The sequence below is a fragment of the Scleropages formosus genome, chromosome 5 (genome assembly GCF_900964775.1).
Source record: "Scleropages formosus chromosome 5, fSclFor1.1, whole genome shotgun sequence".
Classification (NCBI taxonomy): domain Eukaryota; kingdom Metazoa; phylum Chordata; class Actinopteri; order Osteoglossiformes; family Osteoglossidae; genus Scleropages; species Scleropages formosus.
This window is the reverse complement of record NC_041810.1, coordinates 29061700-29077364: the sequence shown is the minus strand read 5'-3', so window position 1 is coordinate 29077364 and position 15665 is coordinate 29061700. Positions and strand designations below refer to the sequence as shown.

Sequence of the window (15665 nt, the reverse complement as noted above, 5' to 3'; positions counted from 1 at the left end):
ATGTTTCAAATATTTTTCTTTCAAAAGACATGTTGTTTTCATCGTCATACATAAAATACTCTTTATTTCTGCATTTCAATTAATGTTGTGTGACAATTATTTTTTTCCCCATAAGAAATAATGGTAATTCACACCCCCCCCCCCCATAGGGAATTCCCCCAATGGGGTTATTTCATTGAACAAATTAATATGAGGGATGGGTGTGTGCAGTTGCCGTTTGACACAGAACAGACTATGCTCTTTATTATCAGCTTCATTAAGTGCTGTAAATATCTTGCCTAATTTAGAGCTAAGATATAACAGGCATTCGGAGTCTTTCAGCTCTGCAGCCCGGCAATGAAGTGTGAGTGAAGGCAGCTGTTTGCCACACAGTCATCAGGTCAACCCGTGACCCCCCCCCCCACCTCGCTCAGACACTGGGAGAGTTCTTTAGCGAACTGGGTCTCGTTGGTGTGCTCCATCTGCGCATACAAGCACTGTGACAGCTCCTTCTGGGTGTCTCCTTTGTACTTAAGCTGAAAAACACAAGGAATATTATGAAAAATAAATATGACCGCAAACATCACACAGCGTCGTGTGAAAGTGCTTGAATCCAACAGGAATGGTCATTGTTCTTGTATAAAATATTAAACTTTGATACCTATTATGTCAGATGAGATGCTTCTCATTAAATAACCATTTCATGGTAAAACTAAGGGACACAAAGGCTTCACATACACAACCTAACAAACCGGAGTAAGAAATTGTCCAAAACTTAATAATTTTTAACAGAGCCAATAAACACGGAATTAGTGCATGGTGGTGAAAGCAACTTAATGTACCAGATCAGATACAGAAATGAACACAGAGCTGACTGACAAAATACTTCACTTCACTAGTCCTCTTACAAAAATGTTCAAACGTTTCTCTGATGTTCACCTCACTCTGTATTTCTGACATCTGTTTAGTAAACTGAGTCTCTTGGGTCTCTGGAAGCAGGGAATAAAGGCATGCAGCAGTGTCTTTCTTCCCACCCTCCTTGTATTTAACCTGGAAGACACCAAAGAAAAAAGATTACAATGCATGAAAAAGTTTGTACTGAATTATCATAGCAGTTTGTAACAAACTATAATATGTGAAGCACATGCATTATTTAATAAAATATATAGAATTATAATGATATTTTTAAACATAATTACTGCAGTGGGCAGCTCTGGTGTTTCGTTGTGCCTAACCAATGCAATGGGACATAGGTTCGACCCCCACTAAGTCTGTATGGAGTTTGCATGTTCTCTCTCCCAAGGGCTTCCTCCAGGTGCTCTGGTTTCCTCCCATAACCCAAAAGACATATAGTTGAGGTGAATTACTGACTCTGATTTGCCCATAGTATAAGTGAATGAGTGTGTGTGTTCACATTGCCTTGCACTCTGGTCTTTCGGGATAGGCTCCAGACCACCATGACAGTGGAATGGACAAGTGGTTAACAGCAATGAGTGCAAATAATTACTTCACGTTTACATTTATTTATTTAGCAGACACTTTTCTCCAAAGCAGCTTCCAATGAACTCTACGTAGTGTTATCAGTCCACACACCTTATTCGCTACGGTGACTTACACTGCTAGATACACTACTTACACTGGGTCACACATCTATACATCAGTGGAACACTCACATGCTCTCTGTGTTACTCACACACTATGGATGAACCTGAACAGCATGTCTTTGGACTGTGGGAGGAAATCAGAGCACCCTGAGGAAACCCACACAGACACAGGGAGAACATGTAAACTCCATACAGACTGAGCGGGGATCGAAACCACGTCCTCTCGCACCACCCAGGTGCTGTGAGACAGCAGCGCTACTCACTGGGCCATCGTGCCGCCACATTTATATTTTATTATCATCAGTTTATTAATAAGAAAATAAAGTGTTATCAGCTAAATTTCACAGATTATTTTACCTTCCCTGATGTTTAATTTTTGTACTTTTACATACAAGCTGTCAGTGTAGGCAAAAGTGGGTGCTTTACCTCACTCTGGATGTTGGAGATCTCTTTGGAAAACTGAATCTCAGCCGTCTCTGGAAGCTGAGAGTACAGCGGTCTGGAATTTTCCTTTTTACTGCTTTCTTTGTATTTTACCTGGAAATTTTGAACATTTAAACATTCGACAATATGTGTTACATACAGACATTTGGACTCAATGCAAAGATGGGACTCTCAAAAGAGATCATCATGATTGAAAAGTTGGAAAAAAAACTGGAGGAGCCATAAACAGATGTATTAGTAATAGCTGCAATTATTTGCTACTGTAATCTAGATATAGCAGTGACATGTGCACACACGCTGGCAGCCTTATGTACCTCACTCTGTAACTGAGAGATTTCTTTTGCGTGTCGTATTTCCTTGGTCTCTTGAAGCTGAGAATATAGAGAACTGGAAACGTCTTTTTTCCCCGCTTCCTTGTACTTAATCTAAAACAAAGCAGAGCATGTTTAGCCTCACATTGTTAAGAATTTCCCATAAAATAATTTTATGTTTCTTTATACTGTTTTTGGTGCACGTTCTTTCATACTGTATTACTTTCTCGTTCATTAATACTTTATTAGACCAAACTGATCTAAAGTGACTGTATTTCACAGATTTATGCAAGGTGATATCTGAGCCTTTGGCTTGGAAATCCGTTTACTTGACCACTACGCCACCTGTCGGCCCTGTTGGTAATGCAACATGAAATCAATTTTAGTTTTTAAACACGTATGAGAAACGAACACTTGAATATCATGCATGTCTTTCAGCTATTTAAACCAAGCATACCTCACTCTGGAGTTCCGATACCGCTTTTGCAAACTGCAGCTCTGTGGTTTCCGGAAGCTGAGAATAAATACTCACAGAAATACTCTTCTTCCCCTTTTCTTTGTATTTGTTCTAGAAAATAAAGAAGTTGGCATTTTAATTTTATACAGTAGCCAGCTGCTGTTTTATGCATCTTTATGTGCAGTACAGATGTTACACACACACACACACACACACACACACACATTTTCTGAACCGCTTGTCCCATTATAATTATTATAATTATTGCTCTATCATTGCCATTCTTTCCTGCTTCACAGGTAATGGGATTATTTTATTATACACTGCATCTTTGTGCTACAAACACTGAGTTTTGAATTTTGAAAGATATGAACATTTTCCATTTATTAATTTATTTATAATTGCATTTTATTCAAGGGTGCAGTGTCGCAGCGGGTTTGGCCAGGGCCTGGTCGCTGGTGGGTCTGGGGTTCGAGTCCCGCTTGGGGTGCCTTCTGACGGACTGGCGTCCCATCCTGGGTGTGTCCCCTCCCCTTCCAGCCTTGTGCCCTGTGTTGCCAGGTTATGCTCCGGCTCGCCCCAACCCCAGGACAAGTGGTTTCAGTTGATGTGTGTGTGTGCATTTCGTTCATTTGTTTTGCAAAATATTGTACAGTGAAAATTGCATTGATTCTGGGATAAACTCCAAATCCCCATGACCTTGACCAGGACAACTTGTATTTATGCGTCCAGCGATTAGGTGGCAGTAAACAGATTGAAATGTGGGACCAGATTAATTCAGCTCACTTCCACAGTGTTTACAGCTCATGTTTTGTGCTCCTGAGGTTCGTGATCAATAAGATGACTAATGTCGCAAGTTCATCAGTCAACAACTGGCATTAAATATGTGACAGTGTGTTTTTATTTTCCGTTCTTAAGAATTCATTTAATGTAATTGAAAAGCTAAAAGGCTTAAAAATTATTTTTATTTAGTATAGCTATATCTCAGACTTTTATAGAACTTAGCCAAATTTAACTCTATCACATGGTACAGGGAATACGTTTTATTGAATATACCATGTATTGTACTTTTTTTTGTTCTACAGATACTAAAACAAACTGAAAGTCTTCAGATGCTGAAAAACACTGGCTATATTGTTTCAACATGATAAAAAACATAATAAAAGTCCTGTGAAAGGACTGGCTCCATCCAGCGTTTCCCTCCTCACATACTGTTTCTACGATAAGCTGTGGAACATAGTGACCCTAAAGAGGCTGAAGAGTTAATGAAAATTGAATAAATAATAAAGCATATTCTAAATCCTTATAGCTTCTAATTAGTTTCTAAAACAACCCATAAAGAAATTGATGGGCGTTTGTGTTATTAAGCTTTTATTACTTGCGGCGGTGGTTGAACTTGCAAACAAATCAAGCTATGTGTCGCCAAGTTAAAAATCAAGACTTCCAGTTCCAATAGTTGTGGACCCAAATGGAGAAATCATCAAAAATACATAAAATATATTAGCCATGTATAACACTCATAATTAAGCCATATTTATACCTACATACACTTGTAAGGAAACAGGCAAGCGGATGTACGGATAATCCTCATTCAAGCTAGAAATCATGAAATAATTCACGCAAATAGTAAGACAGGACTGCGTGTTTGGGAAGCTGCTTAGATGCCCACCTCACTCTGTATTTCTGTGAGCTCTCTGGCCAGCTGTGTCTCCGCTGTGTCAGGAAGCTGAGAGTAATGGCAATTCGAAACGGTCTTCTTTCCGTCCGCTTTATATTTGATCTGAGACATGAAGACGCCGCATGTAACGCACTTTAAAATACAGTAGTCAGTGAGGTGAGAAGGCTATTTAATATTTCAGATCATCACAGATATTAAATGTTAATGAATAATGACATCAGTTGCACATGCGGTAAAGACTGGTTTGAACTCGTTGGATATCACCTCTGGTTTAGGAGGCGGCAAAATGGGACAGACTTTGAAACATGGACGAGGCGCGTGGTCCAAATGCTCACCTCGCTCTGCAGCTGAGAGACCTCCTTGGCATGCTGGGTCTCCTTTGTCTCTGGTAGCTGCGAATACAGGGAGGTGGAAGCCCGCTTCTTCCCAGCCTCCTTGTACTTGGTCTGGAACGCGGTAAAGTGAGGTCAGGTGCAGATGCAGTGCGAAGAGCAGCTCCTGTGACCCCTGCAGCCCTGGAGCGAGCCCTCAGGTGCGAGGGGAACGCAGAACCAACCTGTTCGCAACGTTACGTTCAAAGATCTCTCCACAAAGTGACCACTGCGCTTGTCTCAGGGGTTTATCAGTGTGAGTTCTCCCTCAGGCTTTATCTTCACATTCCAATTCCCCTCAGCCCTTCCAAATATAACAACTTAACCACCACGTGACCACTCTTAATGTTCCTTAGGAACTGTGATTAAGTAGCGACAATAAAGCCATAGCAAATTACAAATGTGATTTCTAAAATTATTATTTAATTTCTAATTAACTGAATTAATTATTTCAGCTGTTACATCAAACTCTTGTAGTCTTTGGCTTCAATGTTCTAATTTTCCTCCACATACAGTACATCCTATGATCTACTCTTTATTTTAGCACTGTTTTTCCTCTAAGAAAAACAGTTAAAGGATGAAGGGCTGGATGAACATTATGATATCACCATAGGTTGGCGTAGTCAGAATGGAAATTTCTTTATTTTTCAAAATGGACATAAAATCTGTGCTAATTTTGTGAAACTGTGACTTAATTTACAGGAACTATTTGATCAAAGTTCACTCCTTTTGAGAGCTGTGTATATGGACAACTAAAGCAAAGTCTAAATCATCTAAATCATGTCATTAAAACATTTTACTAAGAAACAAACAAGTGGCTTAAAAAATGAAAAGGTACAAGAGGTGTCACACTAAAATAAGTTCATTCTTGATTTTTAAGAACATTTCACACTTGTAGCTAACCCATTAGATGCAAGATATTAAAAATCACATGATCAACTGTGAGCGGCATATTACCGCTCTTCATTTATTTGGTCACAATGATGTCAGCATTGTTTTAAAGGAGTGAAGGCAGCTGTTTGCCACACAGTCATCAGGTCAACCAGTGACCGACCCCCCCCCCCACCTCGCTCAGACACTGGGAGAGCTCTTTAGCGAACTGGGTCTCGTTGGTGTGCTCCATCTGCGCGTACAAGCACTGTGACAGCTCCTTCTGGGTGTCTCCTTTGTACTTTTGCTGAAAAATATAAAGAATACCATCAAAAATAAAATAATTGAACTTTTAGCACTAAAACAAAACTGTCTGAATAGTCATGACATGTGAGGCTGGTGAACCATCCATAAATATGAATGATCCTTTCTTATTTATATATAGAATGTAGTGGAAAAATTAGTTCTATAGGTGGGGACATAAATATGGATATACTTAAATATATATTTTACAGTACTTAACTATAGCTGTAAAGATTTTTATATAACTTTGCCCATAAGTAAATTAAGGGACATCTGTTTCATTCAATGTTTAATTACACTTTCATGTATTACATTAATATATAAGCAAAGCACTGGCGCAGTGGGTTAGACCGGGTCCTGCTCTCCGGTGGGCCTGGGGTTCGAGTCCCACTTGGGGTGCCTTGCAACGGGCTGGTGTCCCGTCCAGCCTTTCGCCCTGTGTTGCCGGGTTAGGCTCCAGCTCCCCGCGACCCCGTGTGGGACAAGTGGTTTCAGCTGATGTGCGCGAATATGAAAACTGGACAAACTTATTAGACGTCAGCAAAACTGAAAGGCAGGCTTATTTCCAGTAATTCTGAGCTTAATTTTATTGTAGTTTGAAATTAATAAAAATAAATAGAAGTGTTACAGTTGCAGTGGTATTATTCCCAGAGCATACCCTGCCTTGAAACCTGTTTTCAGGATATAGCAGAGCACTGCACGTGCATTACAATACCACCGCAAGTGTGACACACGACAGTAGACAAGCACTTACAGATAAAGGACCGACGGAAATGTTAAATTATTTTTAATTTGTCCGAGCTGTACAGAATATCACCCGTTAATAAATGGAGGGACATATGTACGAGTTAGCTCTTACTGATCGTGAGTGATCGAAGTGACAGAGTTACGAACAAATTAAGTTACAAACAAACACGTTGCAATTGTGTTTGTAGCATGACGACAGAACGTATTAGTCACTCATCCGAACATGTACTTGTCACATCTTTACTGCGTCGGTTGTGATGTGTCTGTAATTAATTTCTCATCAGTGCGTGCGAAGCTGATACCGTGCTCCGTATTTCCGACATCTGTTTGGCAAACAGAGTTTCATTCGTCTCCGGAAGCAAAGAATAGAGGCTTGTAGAAATGTCCTTTTTTCCATCCTCTTTGTATTTGGTCTACAACAGAAAAATGTCAAGAGATATTTTGTTCACTATGGTGCTGCCTTCCGAGCACCTCAGCGAATACTTCAGAAAACTTTACCTCGCTCTGGATGTCTGAGAGCCGCTTGGCGAACTGAGTTTCTATTGTCTCTGGTAGTTGAGAGTAAAGAGTATTACAGGTCTGACTTTTCCCACTTCTGTATTTTATCTGGAGGGAAGAGCAAAAGAGGAAAAAAATTATATATAGATATATACACACACAAAGTTCTACTTTTAATAACATTTTCTGTTTTTGAAATTTGTTCTAAAAATATAGCTACTGATGTCCAGGTATGCATGTAGAGTATCGCACATATAGATATAGTGTATACACCTCACTGTGTAGCTGGGAGACCTCCTTGGCATGCTCCATCTCCTTAGTCGCTGGTAGCTGGGAGTACAAAGATTTTGACACCTGCTTCTTTCCCGCTTCCTTGTACTTGATCTGGAACATAATATAGAGTAAGATTGCAGTACAGTCTCTCAAAAAATCTGAAATTAAACTGCAGTTGAGCTTAACTGGAACTATGTACTGGAAGTGTTAAAGGCCTTCAGAGCAAATTCTGACTCGAGATGTAAACCTAAAAGCAGTGTTCAGTTAATATACTGCACATTTCATCGTGCTCACTTCAAATAATCTACCGAGTCGTCCACGCCGAGTGAATCGTTAACCGTTTCCTTTTAAACTGCATGCTCTCATGTTCTAACGTGTTTAACGTGACACCAAGTCAGAATAATTGTCATTTAATCACTGATGATATCCAGTGTTTTCTATAAATGTATTTGATGGCTGTATTTATTTTTACTATATTACATTATCAGAAAGAAAAACAAAAGACAACTTAAACAAGGAGTGAAGGGTTTCAGAGAAGCCAAGCACTTCGCTTCTTATTTGAGTGCGTCTTTTGTTTTTGCTGACGATGAAATATAGTAAAAATAAATACAGCAGTTTTATTTCTTGGGTCGGACGCATTTCGGCAGGGAGCTTCATTTGATTACGCTCCTTTACAAAGTTAAAGCAGTATAGTCCCCAAAACCCAGCTAATTCATTCCCATCAGGTTATAAAGTGACAATGCCTCAACGCCCCATGCAGCAACATTCATTCATTTAGCACATGATTTTCTCTAAAGCAAAATAGCATGATTACTACTGCATGTAGTATTTAGCTCACACCCCCCATTCGAAGTGACTTACAGTGGTAGATACACTACAGTAAAGTCCCTGCAATCATTATACACACTAGACCAAAACATGTCTTTGGACTGTGAGAGGAAACCTATGTTGGACGAAGGGGCATCAAACCTACATCCACCCGCATCGCCCAGGTGCTGCGAGGCCGCCACACTGCCCACATTTAGTGGTTACTGAAGTGCGTACCTATTCCTCACACTGCCATAGGGGTGAACCGACAAAGTATAATGGATCAGTAATCTAATATTTCACCTCACTCTGGACGTCTGACAGCGCTTTAGCAAACTGGATCTCTGAGGTCTCAGGCAGTTGAGAATAAATACTGCTGCACGTGACTTTTTTCCCCGGCTCTTTGTACTTGTTCTAGGAAAGAAGATGAAATACAATAAACATTGATGTGAGAAGTCTGGCAAAATTAAAGTTCTTCTTTGCTGGTCCATCTAAGGCTGAAATCGGTTGATTGTGATGCTAAGAATTTTGACTATATATTGTTTTACACATGCGAATGTGATGACTGTGCATACAGCTAGAAAATATTTTCCAGTGGGTTTTTTTTTTTTTTTTTTTTTTAAAAACACTTTCCAGATCCAGTACATGATGGAAAAGTTTTTAATATCAACAAGGTAGACAGTGATATTTATGTTGCATTCACGATAGTTTTGGATCAGGAATAGTTTGGCGATTACGGTATTGTACCTCACTCTGCAGCTCCGACATCTCTCTTACAAACTGGATCTCCGGTGTCTTCGGAAGCTGAGAGTAGAGAGAGCTGGACAAGGTATTTTTGACACCTTCTCTGTACTTCACCTGGAAAACAAAATCACGGGCAGATACTTTTCTTTCAATATGAAGAGTACAGTAGATACTTTATGGTCTCAAAGCAAGTGATCTATAGTAGTAATGTGTGAAACTGTTACTGTAATTTTACTAGTTGTTCCCTTCCCAGTTGGAGACATGCATATGAAAACCAATGGTTCCAGGACCGAATAATAGAAGCATAGAGACTCTTGGAGAACAATCTTTACACTGATGCAGCTGTATTTATGATCTTATGATGTGGTTGAAGGCTCGTCCAAATCATAAAATTTGGAAGTTAAGGATTTAGTTTTATTATATCATTATCATTATAATTATTATAACCACCACAAAGAAATTTGGGAAAGGGTCATTTATATGTATGAACTTTCTCAGTATATTGATGCTGTCTTTGTGTTGTGTCCCAGTCATCTTCAGTAAATTAGTAATGTAACAACAACAACAACAACAACAATAATAATAATATTAGGACTACTGCAATGAACTAGTGCTCTATCTAGGGTGTACCCTGAAATAAACTATGGTTCACCGCGACCCTGTTCAGGACAAGTGATTCTTGAAATTGGATTGATGGATAATAGGGATAACAACATTAATAATAATAGAAATAATAATAAGAAGTTATAGTTTTAAGTTTTCTGCTGACATTGCCTTAAGAGGCTTGGGTTTAACTGGCCTTTTAATAACCTCTATGTCCCTTTTCCCAGAAAAGGGTACAAAGTTTCACTGAATAACTGAACTTTTTGAGGATAAAGCATTAGGCATATTGTTGCTAATGCATGTTACTGTAAAATATGCAGTAAAATATATAGCCCGAACCATGTCGAATAGTACCTTCTAGACAGCATTGCCCACTCAGCAGCACATTGCATCTTTCAAGTTCCTCTCATCTTCAGAACAAACATGGTATTATTACTCATTGAGGAGCTGCCACAGGGCGTCAAGGATGCAGGTTCCAGGCACAGCAGGGTACAGACATGTGGCCGTTGGACTGACCTCACTCTGTAGCTGACGGGCCTCCTTAGCATGTTGGGTCTCCTTGGTCTCCGGTAGCTGTGAGTACAAAGAGCTGCTCACCTCCTTTCTTCCAGCCTCCCTGTATCTGTTCTGATAGATAGATAGATAGATAGATAGATAGATAGATAGATAGATAGATAGATAGATAGATAGATAGATAGATAGATAGATAGATAATTCAGCAACGCTCCTGTTCTTCTGGCAAACTGATAATGGCATGTTATGAGATGTACAACATTTTGGAGAAAAGCATCTGCTAAATGAATAAATGTAAATGTTTTATATTTCCCATGGAAACCTTCAAGATCATCATAAAAGTCGTGATGAGGAGGTTCCAGCAGATGACCTGAGCTGTAGTCTTTAGTATGAGATCCAAAACCATTTTAACGCAATCACTTTAAAATAAGATTATTTTATACCTCACTCTGGATTTCTATCAGGTGTTTAGCAAACTGAGTTTCCGTCGTCTCTGGAAGCAGGGAATACAGGCTTGCAGACATCTCCTTCTTGCCTTCTTCTTTGTACTTTATCTATGTGAGAAACATCATTTCTCTGTGATTTCTGTATTTTTTATACTTTGAAATGTAAGACCAAAAAGAAAACGGTCAATATCCTGTTCTGGGAAACAAATTCTAAAATGCAGAAGAGAAAAAAAAAAAAAAAAACTTTTCCAAATTAAGTGGTATATACCTCACTTTTTATGTCTGAAAGCTCTTTCGCAAACTGTGTTTCTGCTGTCTCTGGCAGCAAAGAGAAGAGGCTTCTAGAAAGATTCCTTCTTCCGTCTTCTTTGTATTTCGTCTGCAGATTGAGAACACAGACGCATTGCATGTCTTATGGGAATATACAGTAACTGGAATATATGTATATATTTCACTCTTCACATGTACCTATTATAATATTAGTTAAATTACACATTTAACACATATTAGTATTATAATAAAAAATAATTCATTATTATCCCTTGTCAGCAGGGGGCGCGGTGGCGCAGTGGGTTGGACCAGGTCCTGCTCTCCAGTGGGTCTGGGGTTTGAGTCCCACTTGGGGTGCCTTGCAATGGACTGGCATCCCGTCCTGGGTGTGTCCCCTCCCCCTCCGGCCTTAAGCCCTGTGTTGCCGGGTAGGCTCCGGTCCCCCTCGACCCCGTATGGGGCAAGTGGTTCAGAAAATGTGTGTGTGTGTGTGTGTGTGTGTGTGTGTGTGTGTGTATCCCTTGTTATTGGTACAATCACAGGTTGTGTCACTGTTTAAACGCATATTGCAGACCTCGCTCTGCAGCTGGGAGACCTCTTTAGCATGCTGGGTCTCCCTGGTCTCCGGCAGTTGAGAGAACAGAGATGTTGACACCTGCTTCTTTCCACCTTCCTTGTACTTGGCCTGAAAGGTAATAGCAGCTCCTAAGGTTTACCATGGAATGCGATTAAATCAGCGCAACTTGTTCTGAGCTCCAGATCATTACTGAAAGATTTGAGGAGTGCAAATTCAAAAATGATGCATTCCGCAAGTCTGGTTATAGCTGAAGGCCATGACAATGATGCTGAAAGTCTGTTATAAAGTGCTGTACCTCGCTCTGGATCTCTGACGCAGCCTTGGCAAACTTGGTCTCTGCGGTCTCTGGGAGGTGAGCGTAAAGGCTGGACGTAGCCTTTTTACCACTTTTATACTTGCTCTGTAGGATAAATATTCGCTTTATTAGTACAGAATTATGCAGTCTGTTATTCGCTTTGAGTGAACGATACTGCAGTACTTAGAAGAATTTACAACAAATATCGTTGATAGGGTGAGGTGCGGTGGTGCTGCGAGTCGCGCTGCAGCCTGGGGGGTGAGAGAAAGTGGGTTTGAATCCCGTTCAGTCTGTGTGGAGTTTGCATGTTCTCCGTGTGGATGCATGAGCTTTCTCTGGGTGCTCTGGTTTCCTCCCACACTCCAAAGAGAGGCAGTTCAGGTGAACTGGTGACTGTGAATTGCCTTTAGTGAATAACTCTGTGTGTGTGTGTGTGTGTGTGTGTGTGTGTGTGTGTGGGGCTACCCTGCGATACATTGGTGTCCCATCTGGGGCGTACCCCACCCCCAGCCTGACAGTCAGTGCTTCCAGAATAGGTTTTGGATCACCAGTACAAATATTCCTTTTACAAGAATTCAGAGATACAAGCAATTATAGTTTGTAGCAGAAAATGTGCGTAAGGAGCAGTCAACTTTCAGTACAAATACATGCTAAAACCATGTGTGTTCAAAATATTTGCCTTGGTGACATCGAGCTTCGAAGACGACAAGCAGAATCCCCTCAAATGCAGGATGTGCCGCCTTCTTTGGGTATCAGTTATCAGATTTGCATGCCAGCTCAAATGGATCTCAGCCTCTTCCATGTAATTCCAGCACGTTCTGCAACTACTATCGCTTTTTGCAAACCCTCTAACAAATGAAAATGAACAGATATGATACGATACCTCGCTCTGTATGGCTGCAAGATCTCTTGCAAGCCGCATTTCTGTGGTCTCTGCAAGCTGGGAGTAAAGGGAGCTGGAAATGTCTTTTTTCCCACCTTCCTTGTACTTGACCTAAAAAAAGCAGAAAAGTCGTGCAAACATCTAAAAGGACATGAATAGAAATGTCAGTCAGGTTAGAACTGTTGATAAAGGCTCTTCTGAGAAATAACTGTTCAACTGAGTATTTTACCTTGATTTTCAATGCTATTGATCTGAACAGCGACATTAAATTTTAAAAAAAAAAGGCAAACTTATGCAAAACATCCAGATTTAACACACAGAGCTCTGATTAAAGGAACAGAAAACAACAGACAATTGAATCATATCTGAAACACGTGTGGTATTTCGTACCACGTGTCTAATACGGTAAGACAGATTGTTGAATTGTTGGAAAATGTGTGTTTCAAATTGAACATCTTCATCCGAGGGATCATTAGTAGCTCTGTTTTTACATGTTTAGGGTGGTGTGGCACACCTCACTCTGGATCTGGGACATTGCCCTGGCATGTTGGGTCTCCTTGGTCTCTGGTAGGTGGGAGTAGAGAGCACTGGAAGCTTGTTTCTTCCCCGTCTCCTTGTACTTGTTCTGAAAACAATTACCAGAACATTTAAATTTTTGAAAGGAAAAACTGAGCCAAACAGCTTCGACACTAAATCTGTGCCTTTAGCTTAATCCCACCAAAATCGAGGGCAAAATCTAAATTTCAAAAAACATAGACAAGATGACTCCCATGGATGAAAATATCATCACAGTTTGACTGACTACATTCTCAGCAGAGTAAAAGTTTTAGATTTTTGGAGCGATGTTTGTCATTTGGGGTTATTTGTTACTAAATGAATGATTTCTGTGCCTCTGTTGTCCCTTTCTGCCTAAAGGGCCTATTTTAACCATATGATTTTTAATATTTTTTATGATAATCTATCCAGTTCATTTTTAATTGTGCTCAAAGTTGGCTGGAATAGAGAGTTTTATATACCGCACAAAGGTACCTCACTCAGAATTTCACACAGCTGTTTGGCAAACTCAGTTTCTGAAGATTCTGGGAGCTGAGAATATAAACTGTTGGAAATCTCCTTCTTTCCACCTTCTCTGTACTTGATCTAAAAATGGAAAAGGTATATATATTTTAAAAATAATAATTATAGTAACCTCTTGCTGAAAGCAGCTTAATATATCAAAAGATGACCAAAAAAATTTAAAATTCATATTACATGTGTATTTGTTTGAAAGAGCTTCTTATAATTCCTTGATGTGAAGTTACCTCGCTTTGGATCTTAGACAGCTCTCTGGCAAACAGAGTCTCTGTCGTCTCAGGAAGTAATGAGTAAAGGCTGCTAGTTGTCTCCTTTTTCCCATCTTCTTTGTACTTCGTCTGCAATCAATCAATCAATCAATCAATCAATGGCTTAATTTACAAAAGATGATTTTTGCAAGATACATGAATAAGACACAATTTTATATATATACATATATTTTTATTATTTTTTTTGATCCTTTATTCACATATACTATCTTCTCATCTGTGTCTTGTCACTGTCATTCTGTCTGTGCTGTGGAAGTTTCTGTCACCAAGACAAATTCCTTGTATGTGTGAACATACTTGGCAATAAAGCTCGTTCTGATTCTGATTCTGATTAAGCACGATGAGGGGGCATGGTGGCGCAGCGGGCTTGGCCTGTGACTGCTCTCTGGTGGGTCTGGGGTTCAACCCCCCGCTTGGGGTGCCTTGTGTCAGACTGGCGTCCCATCCTGGGTGTGTCCCCTCCCCCTCCAGCCTCGCGCCCTGTGTTGCCAGGTTAGGCTCCGGCTCACCGTGACCCCGCTTGGGACAAGCGGTTTCAGTCAATGCGTGTATGTGATAAAGCATGATTCACCATGTTTACTATTAGTATTGTATCAGGGGTAGTGTGTACCTTGCTCTGGATCTCAGACACCTCCTTGGCATGTTGGGTCTCCATGGTCTCAGGTAGCTGGGAGTACAGAGTGCTGGACACCTCCTTCTTCCCTGCCTCCTTGTACTTAATCTAGAGCAACACACACAGACACTCACTCAAATGTGAAAGAAACGGTCAGAGATGTGATTTATTATTTAATACTTTTAGTACCTGTTTGGCTTAAATGCATATTTTAAAAAGCTCCAGAGTTTACGGACAAACTGTTTAAACATGGGCTGCAGCGTATGTTTTACCTCGCTCTGGAGTTCTGACATTGCTTTGGCAAACTGGATCTCTCTGGTTTCTGGTAGCTGAGAATAAACGCAACTTGAAACACCCCTTTTCCCACTCTCTTTGTACTTGTTCTGCGGGAGAAGAGAGAAAAGTAAAATAGAATCGAAAAATATTGATGTACGTTCAGTGTAGCACTAACACGTCATTCACCTCATAAGGTACACAAAGGTACACACATTGTCTGGTCCGGAGCCTAACCCGGCAACACAGGGTGTAAGGCTGGAGGGGGAGGGGACACAGCCAGGACGGGATGCCAGTCCATCACAAGGCACCTCAAGCAGGACTCGAATCCCAGACCCACTGGGGAGCAGGACCCGTCCAAACCCGCTGCACCACTTCCCCCCCCCAAGTGTATATAGCAAAATTCAACGACTATTACAAATGTTATACCTGACTCTGCATTTCTGTGAGCTCCCTGGCAAACTGCATCTCTGTGGTCTCTGGCAGCTGGGAGTAAAGGGAGTGGGAGATGCTCTTCTTCACACCTTCTTTGTACTTGATCTGATAAATAGAAAGGATCGTAAAGGTCATCGGGAAAGAGAAAGAACGGCGATATACTGTAGCTTTCAATAAGCAGCCTGTGTCGGGTAACTTTCATGCGGTAATAAAAGAAACATAGATACCCTGATTGGGTGAACATAGGGAATCAAGGGTACCTCACTCTGCAGCTGAGACACCTCCTTAGCATGTTGAGTCTCCATAGTCTCTGGCAACTGGGAGTAAA

At 40.5% G+C, this 15665-nt stretch overlaps 2 protein-coding genes across 2 annotated transcripts in view; both read right to left on the bottom strand.

Annotated features, from left to right (window-relative positions):
* The window catches only part of LOC108942217 (nebulette), a 34875-nt gene extending 23353 nt beyond the window's left edge, over positions 1 to 11522 (bottom strand). The window contains exons 1-17 of the mRNA XM_018765370.2: positions 11493 to 11522; positions 10917 to 11027; positions 10646 to 10756; positions 10206 to 10316; positions 9090 to 9200; positions 8646 to 8756; positions 7536 to 7646; positions 7263 to 7370; positions 7067 to 7177; positions 5911 to 6021; positions 4809 to 4919; positions 4465 to 4575; positions 2796 to 2906; positions 2342 to 2452; positions 2010 to 2120; positions 919 to 1029; positions 405 to 515 (exon numbers count right to left, since the gene is read on the bottom strand). Coding sequence (XP_018620886.2) covers positions 405 to 515; positions 919 to 1029; positions 2010 to 2120; positions 2342 to 2452; positions 2796 to 2906; positions 4465 to 4575; positions 4809 to 4919; positions 5911 to 6021; positions 7067 to 7177; positions 7263 to 7370; positions 7536 to 7646; positions 8646 to 8756; positions 9090 to 9200; positions 10206 to 10316; positions 10646 to 10726 — 1632 coding nt within the window. The 5' untranslated portion in view covers positions 10727 to 10756; positions 10917 to 11027; positions 11493 to 11522. The remainder of the gene's footprint in view (positions 1 to 404; positions 516 to 918; positions 1030 to 2009; positions 2121 to 2341; positions 2453 to 2795; positions 2907 to 4464; positions 4576 to 4808; positions 4920 to 5910; positions 6022 to 7066; positions 7178 to 7262; positions 7371 to 7535; positions 7647 to 8645; positions 8757 to 9089; positions 9201 to 10205; positions 10317 to 10645; positions 10757 to 10916; positions 11028 to 11492) is intronic.
* Positions 10990 to 15370, bottom strand: LOC108942157 (nebulin-like). Its single transcript, XM_029251932.1, has 10 exons — positions 15332 to 15370; positions 14902 to 15012; positions 14627 to 14737; positions 13975 to 14085; positions 13703 to 13813; positions 13188 to 13298; positions 12674 to 12784; positions 11791 to 11895; positions 11453 to 11603; positions 10990 to 11027 (listed from the first exon to the last, which is right to left on the bottom strand). The coding sequence occupies exons 1-10, from the start codon at positions 15368 to 15370 to the stop codon at positions 10990 to 10992; spliced, it is 999 nt and encodes a 332-aa protein (XP_029107765.1).
* Positions 15371 to 15665: the final 295 nt, after the last annotated feature.

What these genes read in the sequence shown, in the direction of transcription:
- LOC108942157 (XM_029251932.1), bottom strand. Translation starts at nt 15,370, where the DNA reads ATGCAGTTTGCCAGGGAGCTCACAGAAATGCAGAGTCAG. An exon ending in TCACAGAAATGCAGAGTCAG is followed by an intron (nt 15,013 to 15,331) that starts GTATAACATTTG and finishes CTTCTCCCGCAG; the next exon opens with AACAAGTACAAAGAGAGTGG. An exon ending in TGTCTGAGATCCAGAGCAAG is followed by an intron (nt 14,086 to 14,626) that starts GTACACACTACC and finishes GATTGATTGCAG; the next exon opens with ACGAAGTACAAAGAAGATGG.